Source organism: Drosophila simulans, chromosome 2L, assembly GCF_016746395.2.
Source record: "Drosophila simulans strain w501 chromosome 2L, Prin_Dsim_3.1, whole genome shotgun sequence".
Lineage (NCBI taxonomy): Eukaryota > Metazoa > Arthropoda > Insecta > Diptera > Drosophilidae > Drosophila > Drosophila simulans.
In genome coordinates, this window is record NC_052520.2 from 21,728,202 (window position 1) to 21,739,859 (window position 11,658).

Consider the following 11,658-nt stretch of genomic DNA (forward strand, 5'->3'; position numbering starts at 1 on the left):
CTCAACTAGTGTGAATGCGAACGCAAATTTCATAATTTTTCTGGGATATCCATAGATATTGGGGAATAAATTGAGACAACTTGTTCAAGAGTCTATCACATACCGGTTACTCAACTAGTCTAAGTTTTCAACATATTTCGGGAATATCGGGAGAAATCGGGAAAAGAAAATGAATTTTAATGCTAGAGTAAAAATGTTTTCGGCGTATCGATAAAATTGGCAAAAAAACTGATTTAATCCAAAAAAATTTAACCATTTCTCAAAAGTGTGGCAAAAAATTTCTTGACAAACCGATAGAAATTTTCCAGACTAATAATATGAAAAAATATCGAAACATTTTGCAAGATTTTTAGCATGACAGTTGTGTGCGGCTTGGGGGCATCAGAGTGGGCGTGGCAACATTAATCAACAAACTTGCGCTGCGTCTATGTCTCTGAAAACTGTATGCTTAATCTCATAGAATATGTTTTCAACAAAAAACTTTTCCTGTCCGTCGCCTTTAACTAATTTCAATATTAGAACCTAGTTAAGAGTTATTTGCCCAGTTGGTTTTCATGTATCTATTAGTTTTGCGGTTATATTTATTAGTGGGATAAATTACTGCCGAATTCCACAGAATGGAAGACAGCTGCTCTTCATTTCAAGCGGTCACAGCGTAACTCAACCGGATAACAACTGCGGAGGTCGTCTTTTCTGTTTGCAATTTTGCTGTTAAAGTGTTGAACCGCCGTTGGTGACGTTTTGACACAATTTTCGGTGCGGCGATGATATGGCATTCATCTTGACAGCCATAACTGCCTCCAATGCCTGCGTGCGAATGTGTCCTCTGTAGATGTGAATGTCCTTCGTGCCCCTGATGATGATGATGGTGATGACGATGATTTACTCAGTCCGTCTGCATGTCCGCCCACTGTGGGTGAGGGCGATTGCTGTGTCCGTGATGCATTTATGTCACTTACTTGAATGTTGCAACGCATTTTCGGTCACCCGAAGCAGAGTCACACGCAGGACAAATGACCAACATAGCACCACCCACTGGTGGGCAAGGACATAGAGGCACGAGGTCAGAAAAGAAGGGACTCCGCACCAGAGGCTGAAACATGTTGCGTTGTTCGCACCAAAACCAAAAAATGTCCTTGACACTTAACTCACGCTGCATTAATGTGAACTGAAACTGAATGCACAGTTTCTTTGGCTTTAAACAGGCACAGTGGGCCTATCATATACTCATAGGAAAATTGGCGTACTACCCTATAGTGTATATACAGTTTTGATAAATATTTCTACGATTAAAAATACTTATAAAACTGTTCCATCTTCACCACCAACATTGGATTCAATGCGCTTTGTGTTGAGGGACAAGCCCATGTATAGTTTTGCACTTCAAAATCCATTTCCAGCTCTGACCTTCCTATCTCGTGCTATGTCCTGCCCTAGAAGGGTCTGAAAGTTACCCATGTTTATCAACACTATCAACTCAACTCCCAGAATCCACCTAACTGCCCATAATATCCCCGTCGCCGTCGCCATCAACAGACCAAAGTGAAGTGCAGGCAACACATTGCACTCCCATTCCAGCGGACATTCTGAAAAAGCTCGTAAATTACTGGACAATGTGGAGTGGCGATGCTGATTGGAGATGAAGGCAGCAGGGGCAAGAGCAGGGACGGGGTCATGCCTGGAAAATATAAACATCAACAACGTCGAGGGGCAACAACTAGAACAACAACACCCATCGCTCATGTTGGTGATGATGCATTTTGCGGTCTGTCACACCAAATGCAATTTGACGGAGCTGTGCAGAAACTGTTTTTCGAGCTATCAACCAATTTGGCCACGGCTGCACGCCACGCCACACAGTGTCCACAGGTCTGCTAGTTCTGGTCCTCGAGTCTGCAAATGTCCTGTGGAACGGTACCCATTCCTCTTGGGCCTCTCCAGCTATTTTCGGTTCCCCTGCACTAGCTTCTATACGTAGTGTTCTAGTCTCTACGCTCAGAAAAAATAAGTACGTTTTATCTGTACAGTGAACGGAAATGAACGTCGAGCAATGAGCATATTAAATTTTTACTTACTTATAAACTCGAACTAAATGTATACTTCAACGTTTTCGTATCATTCACTTAATGTGGACTACATTTTTACAACAAATTAATAAAACGTCGTCTGGACTAAGGCTTAATATCCTTTGTTTGTCGAACATAATTTAATGAGTTCCGATTTCCGAAAACGATGATTGGTTAAGAATAATATTGCGTTGGAGCAAAACTAAATAAATTCTGTTCCGTATCATTAGTGGTAGTACTCTATAATAACAAAACTTTATAAGCGTACATACCGTGCACCATGCATTTAAAGTTCACTGTCAAACGATCTTGAAGGTGTCTCACATAAGAAATGAAATACTTTTTAAAAAATGTTTGTTTCGAATTAAGACATTAAGTTTCGAATATTAAGAGCACAAACCTTAGTTTTGTTTGTTGTTCACAGCCTCGATTTACTTTTTCAAAAGCTTGTTAAGTTAAAAAGCATAAAGTATGGATTGTAGACCATCGACAGGTGTCACACTCTTCAAACCGATGATCTGAAACTGAAAACTGAGTTTACTAACTAATTTGTAAGGCCAACAGGATGTACCGTTGATACGCTCATTCAGATTTTCCTTTCTTTATTGCCCATTTTTGTTGTTGGGTTACTTTTCCCTTCGTGTATCGTGTTTTGCTAATCTTTTGTGAGTGTATTTTCGTGCGTCCGTGTGAACGGAATGAAGTCCTGGTTTATGTGTTTATGTCGGCGGATTCTTGTCGTCACTGCGTGAAATGTGTGTGGCAGATGGGGGATACAGCCGGAGTCCCCTGCTTTCCCCCAAACCGCCCAGGAAAAGCTGGGTGTGGGCTAGTTTTGAAATTTATGTTGCGCTGGTGAGTCGGTTTTATTTCCAAAGTCTTTTTTGTGGTCGTTTTTCTTTGTATCTGTGTAGCTGGAGCAGCATCATGACCATTAACCGTCCATTGTCCAGGTCCACATGTCACAGACAAGTCGAGCACTTCACCGTCGGCGTGAAGTAAATGTGAGAAGCGCGAGTAAATGATTTCAGCTTAAATTATTTGGCCTTCTTTCAGGTGTGTGATCCACCTTCGGAGCGGCATTTCGAGAAATTTGATATGCATCGCAAGCTCATAAATCATAAATTGCAATTAAAGGATCCTCGAGTTTAACGAATTGAACAAATTACAATAAAATGGATTTATTTATCGACATACCCGCCTATGCGTTGTGCTTTTAGCTGACTCAGTCCACTTTGCACCAAAGGTTCGGTCGTGTTTCGGATAAATTTATTGCCGATCATCATGCGACGAGCCAAGTGGGTAAATATGGTTGAAAAACATTTGTGCGGAAAACAGAATGCGGCGTGTGCTGCCTAGAAGAAATTATTTTTTATCAAATCAGGGACTTCTACCTGATTTACCTAGAAAATACCGAAAATGTTAAAGCTCAACTGTTGATACATTTTTTGAATGCTTGCAGATCCGAATATAAATAAAAATCAACAAATAACCGTAAACAATTCCTGCACATAAACCAAGTTGCTCCCTACATTAGCCAAGGAGTTAGGTTCCTGCCATTATTTATACTTACATACAATTGAGGAGGAAATCCTGCAATCCCCTTGTAAAGGGTAGGTTTTGGTAAGCCACAAACGAACAGGTGAACAGTGCATTTCTTTCAATTCATAAAAAGAGGTTATTTAATCTGATTTTCCTAGCAGTTTTGCAATGTAGCATATACGTTCTATTTACTAAGCTTCCTGTCCGCAACAGAAATTGGTTATTATATGGCTAGGACTCTCGAAATACTTCGTAGTGTTGTCTGATTTGGGAACACCCACGAATAGACAGATAATCATTCACAGAAGGCTGGGAAGTTGCTCGAATACCAAACGGAAACGTTACTTTTTCCGGTCCAAATTACCCAATTTTGTTCACTTGATTGACTGCACTTTTGATGCCGCTGCCAAGGCCACAAAACTTCAATGCAGATGCAGCACTCGCACTCCACTAGCCGTCCCTTACTCTGCCCATTGGTCTTCCGTACATGTGGCCAGCACCTCGTCCACATCCTCGTCCAGAGTCCCTTAATGGACTTTCGCAATCAGCTGTCAATGCCTCGCCCAGCGTCGGTTCGGTTATTTATTTTTGCCTCAGTGCGAAGTGTCACCGACTTCGCAGCGCTTCCATCAATCAATCGCTTCGAATTATAAATAACCAAAACCTCCTCGGGGCTGCCGTCCGATTACAAGAGTGTGTGAATGCACTCGAAACAATTTTGATTCGATTGGATCAAATCAAAACGGAAGAGTTTTGACCTTTCGATTTGTGTACAAACGTCCGAAACTCGAAAAGCGTGAAACTTACTTACATTTTATTTTTACACGGGCTATCATTTCCGATGAGGAAATTTTGATGGTTGTAATATTGTTCCTATAGAGCTGTTTTGGATATACATATTTCAAGAGCTTGATAATCTTGCTTGGTTCTTGTTTTAAGCTGCTGTTATTCTCGCAGTGTAAATGAGTACGTTGCGGAACAGGGGCGTGCCTGTCCAGCAACTGGGAATCGGTGACGATTTTGAAAAATTGCCGGTCAAAGGAAAGAGGCAAGAGCTCCAAGTCACGTTGTAACTGACATTGCAGCATTTAATGATCCGTGCCAAAACAATAGATGTTCTTCTCTAATTGGGCCAATTCTGAACCTCTGAACCTAATTAATTAATTAATACCCTCGAACCTATGCAAGGCACCACCAACTGTTGACCCTTGTTGGCAAAATGATAAGAACACTAAGGACTCCATTGAGCGCATTTTGTAAAACGTGAAAATGGTATTGGTTTGTTTCCATTGAGCTACCCAGCCAGAACTCAGATGTGGGGCTGTTAATTCACGTTGCTATTAACACCAACACACTTCATATAAAAATCAGTTTGTCAATGAGGTTTAATAGGGGAATTTAAGTATCGCCTCCAATGGTGTGGATTGAAGTACTCCTACACAAGCTTAACACAAAACCATCTGTGTGGACTCTCAGTATGCTGAACACAAATCAATTCGAATAATATCTTACACAGCTTTCACTTGGGCTTGCTTATCTCACATGTCAAGTGCATCGAATCCATCAAGTTGAAGTCCGACTTCGCCTGATGAGCGCGCCAAAGGCTCATCGACTAGAGCATCGCCAGCTTAATAATGAGAAAACAATAACAATTCGACAAGAGTGTTTTTAACATATCATTGCGCATTGGCACTTGAGCATTTGGCTGCGTGCAGGCCATTTTTTAAGTGTCTCGATAATGTCAATATCATCGTTCGTCTTGGGGTGTCTCGATTCCATATCCAATTCCATCGAACTGAGCCGGATTTCACCGGATTGACAGCCATCAGGCATCAGAAAAAATTCGAATTAAAGAAAAACGCGTAAACAGAAATTGAATTCATTCGCACTCGAAATTGAGCCCGGGATTTTGATCGAGTGCAAGTTGTAAGACTGTACTGACACATACGAAAAATGTTATTTTTCTTCGTTAGCACCGTATTACTTATTTAAATAAAAAAATGAAATATAGATATTCTTAGTTGTATAGAAAAGTATATAGACACATATATATTTCACTCCAATGACAACGAGACACGTTTTGGTAGGGCAAGAATTAAAGAAATGTTTTTTCCCAGTGCAGCCCCATAGTCACTCCGGCCAAGTCGATGCCATCAATGTCATTATCAATATCAACAACATGATTGGACATAAAACTGAAAACGAAACGCATGCTCCTCGGGCGATGAAAATGAGTCGAATCGATCGTTCGACCATCGCGATCCAGAATGTGTAAACACAACCGCACTAACGGCACTCAATCAAAAAGTTGATTATTTTGATATGCGCGGTGCTTGAGGCCCTGCAGCCTCCCCCATTAATAATTTCAGTCAAATCGATCGGGGAACACACCAACGGCATTAAAAACACATGCACTGCTCTAAGTACCACGGGCCTACAATAACAAGCGGCCCTAGAACCGAAGCACGCGGTCTCGAGCCAGATTGCAGCTGCATCGGAACCGACTTCTACCTGAACTCCAACTCCGGCATCGACATCTGCATCTCAATCTGCATGTCAGCGTATCCATGATATTCGTGGAAGTCGCACTTGAGCGCCTCCATTGAAAAGAAATACTCTTTTTGGCAGACGGACGGACAGGGTCAGATCGACTAGGCTATTGATCCTGATCAAGAATCTATATACTCTATATGGTCGTAAGCGTTTTTTTCTTCCTTCCTCGTTGCATAATTTTTAACGAACCTAGTATACCCTTTTACTCAACATGTCACGGATATAAATAAGGTAACTACAGTAGATATAGGTTTAAAATCCTATCCGTTCGAAGGACGACTAGTTTATACTTGAATTTCCGGATCGTTTATTGGCTACTGTATGAAGTAATCTTTCATTGGGGATTCAAGTTCAGAGTAATAAAAAAAGAAAATAAAAGAGGAAAATAGAGGCGATCCTACTTTTAATACAAATCTATTACATTCTACTAAATAAATAAACTTCCAAACATTTTTAAATCCTCGGTAGCGTAGTAATCGCCCAAACACACTCTCCTTGTACGCTTTGTCAATACAAGTACTGCCGTCCGCATGGAAATTTAAGTAAAATATACGTGTACAAAGAATTTGTAGGGCTTCAACTGAATTGGCCTGAACTTAACTCATTGAACACAGCTGTGTAATTTTGAGGAAATCGTCAGCAAGTGCAGTATTTTGCTCACTGGTTGTTGTTTAAAAACAATCCACGCAAAGTTCCTTCTTTAATTCCCACATCGCCTTCGTTTTCGTCTGGCGCCATATCTTTTGCATCTAGGGCCATAAATTAGCCGGGCCAAGTGTAGTGTGTCGATACAAAAGCCTTGTCTCGGATCCTTTTTGCCATCATGACAGAAGAGTACGTGAAGTTCGAAACCCAAAGCTAGGTCGCCAAGTTCCTTTTCTCTTATTTTGAGTTTGGGCTCTATGCACTTATCTTCATTTAAAAAACTGTTTTCGGGACGTATCTGAAAAATTAAAAGTAGTTTACGAATAATTTAGTGTAAAGTAAAGAACAGGTTTACGATGTATACGCTTTGAAAGATGAGACTTTAATAAGAAATATAAAAAAGACATTATATACTATTATGAATAGCTATTTACAAGCACACCATTCGTTTACCTAATGCAATTAAGTGAATCAAAGTCTCGATCTCATGTCAACAACAGGATTCCAAAGTCAAAATAAAGGACGTCCGAGGGAAAATAGTCTTGCGTGTAAGTCGCACTCTCCTATCAGTCAAGAGCAATCTTTCTTGGGCAACGCAGAACAAGCTGCTTTAAATGCCGGCCAAAATGGAGAAGCAGAAAGATTTTAATTACATGTAGAATACCATACTACAGGGCCAATCGACTGGGCCTCGTCCAACTGTCTGGCAATTATTTACATTAGCACGATCACAACTCAGAGGCATTGCACATGCATCATCGTGTTGCGATGTCGATCGGGATCTCCAGACACCAGATACCAGATACCAGATCCCGCACTCCATAGGCCATACTTCGGCCAAAAGACAGGCAAGAGTCGCTGCCTGTGTGCTTGCCATGTATGCATATTAATTTATTGGAATCATGTTAGTGAGTCGATATTGATATAAATCCATTTTCGATCGCGGGGCCCCGATATCCAGAGGCCGAGAATGGGGATCGGGATGTGTGGACCCATGCTGGGACACCAAAGTTGGCAGCAGACATTACAAAACTACTAAGCCTCTCTCGGTCCAGGTCCAAAGTCAGTGGACAGAGCAGGCGATCTGGTCGCCTCAGACCAGCTTCTGTTTTCCCTATGTGGTTCTCAGTCCGGTTCTCCCTAGCCCCTTATATCGCATGCTCCTCGACCATATTGAGCTCTAATCGCTCGACTATCATGCGATTATGGAGTGAAGGATCTTTCCAAAGGGAACAATCTGGGCCATGACAGCTTTGATGTTCGGGTGACTTTTCTTTAATTGCATCAAACTAATTAACCAGATGATGTACGACGAAACGTCCCTAGCTTATGATGATTTTGTATAACACCTAAATCAGTCGGACTATTTCTCATTTAAAAAGCCATCTGCTTTAATACTTCTTATTACGAATTCAATTTCAGAATGAAAACTTCATCTTCTCGAAAATAGATTGAGATTAGATTAATTTCTCGTTCTGAGGGGCGGGTATCTGATAGTCGTAGCACTTGACGTGAACGCAGCGCTTTTTAGACCGCAAGCCGACTAGAATTGTAATGCGCACAATTACAAACATTTTTTTAATAATTTATTTTTTGTCATTATAATTTATATCGCTATGCCAAGCCAACGCATACTCACATAATTGTGCTTTTAATACTTACACATTGACTGGAATTATTTATGTACAATAAAATAGGTGCTTTCAAAATGATTGGCAATTTTATTTTTGATTCATATCATCATTCATAGATTAATACAATCGACATTGAGTGTCTTTTTGAAAAATGTTATAATGTCCGTGGCCTCACTAATGCGCATTTTTGTTGGCTTTCCAGCTCCGTGACCTGCCTTCGTATAAACCCTTAGTAATATTGGATTCAGCTGATACTCCGAGTACCGCACTACTTCCTGAAGAGCAGCAACAAATTTATAGGAGTGCAAAGGACTTACACGGTCGTCGTGATCGGCTGTCAGGATTAATGTCGATGGGTACTCCTGATCCGGATTCAGAGGAATATGAACGTTGTGAAGAGGCGAGAATTTAATAAGGTTCGCGAAGTGTACCCTTTCATCGGGATTGCCATAATCGGAGCACCAGGCATGACCGATAGTAAACTTGTGGAAGCGCAACATATCCATTACACCAACTTGGGCCACGGCTGCTCCGAAAAGATCTGGACGCTGATTGATGCAAGCACCCACCAAAAGTCCACCATTCGAGGCGCCCTGTATGGCCAATCGATCCTTGGTTGTATAGTTATTTTTGGTCAAAAACTCAGCGGCGGCTTGAAAATCATTAAAAACATTTTGTTTGCTCAACATTCTACCCCCATTGTGCCACTCCATGCCATATTCTCCGCCTCCTCTCAAATTCGGAAAAGCCAAAACTCCATCAAACGTATCCATGAACATCAGACTCAGTATGCCGAAGGATGGCATTAGGCTGTAGTTAAATCCGCCATATCCATATAGCAAACAAGGGCGGGGTTCCGCAATATCCCTCTTTCGTTGTACGATAAACATAGGTATGTCGGTGTCATCAGTGCTTTTATAAAACACTTGTTCCACGCTGTAGTTATCCCGGCGAAAGCCCTCCAAATTTAGACTTATTTCGCGCAGAACGGTCGGCTTTTCGGATGGCTTGGCAAAGTCATAGTAAAATATTATACCTGGTGATAAAAACGATGAGAAACCATAAAAGATTTCCGAATTACTCTTCTTTCCTGAAATCCCATTTATTGAGCCAATATCCAGGCCAAATTGACGGATGAGCTTTCCTGTATTAAGATCGCGAGCCTGAAGAATATGCTTTACATCGCAGTTATAGCAAACGACTAATTTATTCCCATCAACGCACTTGGCCCACTCCAAAACATCTTTCTTATGCTCGGGTATTGGGGTGGTCCAGTTTCCCTCTGCTGGATTATTTACATCAATCACAATCACCCGGTAATTAGGGGCATCCTTGTTTGTGTGGAAGTACAAATTAGATCCCTCGTTGGTAATGTAATCGAAGTCAGCCTCAAATTTATCCACAATTGGCTTAAGTTCTAGTTGGAATGCGTTTTTCTCTTCCGATCCTAATTCGGCATAGTACAGCATGTTGTCCCGAACCGTGTGACTTATGGATAAGATCAGATATTTTCCGCAGTCTGAAATATCGGTTTTGAATCGCCAGGACGGGTGTTCGGGGAACTCTGCGATCAATGTATCTTGATGTGGGCTCTCTCCTAGTAGATGGTAATACAGTTTCTGATTTTCAGCCAGCTTTGTCTCCGATCCATCAATTATCCCGTCTTGATCGGTATATCGACCATAGAAGAATCCCTTGCTGTCTTTCGTCCAGGAGACATTCGAGAACTTTACTTTTTCCAGAATTTCAGGTAAGTCGATACCCTCCTTGGTATTTCGTATTCTGATTTTATTCCAATCGGAACCACTTTCGCTCAGTCCATAGGCCATGAACGCCCCATCTTCCGAGAACTTGATATGGCTAATTGCAGTGGTTCCATCGGAAGACATGCTATTGGTGTCAAGGAAAATAGACTCTGGGCTCTCTAAAGTCTTTTGCTGCATCAAAACACTCTGATTTTGCAGACCAGTATTCTTAAAGAAATAATAGTAGTTACCGTGACGCATGGGACACCCATACTTTGGGAAATTCCAGAGCTTTGTCAGTTTGGAATTGATATTCTCCCGTTCCGCACTTCTTTCAAGGAAGGATTGGCTAATGATGTTCTGCGCATTCACAAATTGTTGAGTATCTACAGAGTCTGGATCTTCAAGCCACCGATAAACGTCTTTTATTTTATACCCGTGTATCATTTCTTCGAATCTCCCATCCCTTCGAGCCTCTGGATACACAATTCTAAGACTTGCTTCCTCGACTGAGCGACTGAAGTCCGTTCGACCATAGACCAAAGCGTCCGAGCGAGACATAGAAATGCGATTAAAAATAACTGGGTGTAAGACGAAAAATAAATTTCAGTATCTGTGTTTCCTAAAAAAACGTCAATTTTTGAATTTATAGTGACATATCTTAGTAGCCAACTTCTCACAGTTTTAATCTTTAACTTTTTCTAACAGTGCGTCAGTTTGCAGATATGAATTAAGCCCTCTCGGATGCAAACGGATAGGATAATGGTTAGGCTTATCCAGTAGACTGGATAAATTCGTATTCACTGTGTCGCGATACCGTCTATTCCGCCGTAAGGCCCCTTCCACGCCACATTGACATCTCTGGGGCGCCTTTCTGATTGGCGCATTTGCTCTTATTGGTGTAATTTTTGTAAGCCTAAGCATGCTGAGCATGTCAACAAGGGGCGATACACAGCCCGGGAAAAAGAGAGACAGAAGGGCGACGGAGGCCTAAAGGCAACAAGTCAAGAGCGCTGACAGCCAACATGAGCGCACCAGCAGCAGAGATCGTTGGTTACAACAGTTGCACTGCGAAAAATACGTGGGCCCCGTGCCTAATTATATAAAATATGTGCTCTTGCTACGTTAAGTTTAATTTTATATACAATATCTTGTACATACATGACTGTGTCCTCTAAAGTCATCCTCGGCTGATCAAATTGGCACCAGTAAGCTTTCTGTTAGTAACGTCTGACATGAAATATTTTGAAATTGATTAATAATAATGTTTATGATAAAACATTTTAACGGGAGAGCTGGACTTTATTTTAGAAGACAGTGTAGTTCCTCTATAGCATATGCTGGTAGCCACCGATCAAACTACGTTGTTGCATCGATTGGAAGCTGGGCCTTGTGATCGTCATTGCAGATTTGTGGCTTGATCAAGATCGAGAATTTTAACATTGCCTCGTCTTCATCTCTGAAGTGATCAGA

General features: G+C 41.3%; 1 protein-coding gene across 1 annotated transcript; it reads right to left on the minus strand.

The window, feature by feature from the left end:
• Positions 1 to 8,500: 8,500 nt before the first annotated feature.
• LOC6733108 (prolyl endopeptidase) lies at positions 8,501 to 10,604 on the minus strand. Its single transcript, XM_044922492.1, has 2 exons — positions 10,437 to 10,604; positions 8,501 to 10,377 (listed from the first exon to the last, which is right to left on the minus strand). The coding sequence occupies exons 1-2, from the start codon at positions 10,455 to 10,457 to the stop codon at positions 8,551 to 8,553; spliced, it is 1,848 nt and encodes a 615-aa protein (XP_044778427.1). The 5' UTR covers positions 10,458 to 10,604; the 3' UTR covers positions 8,501 to 8,550.
• Between the last annotated feature and the right edge of the window lie 1,054 nt (positions 10,605 to 11,658).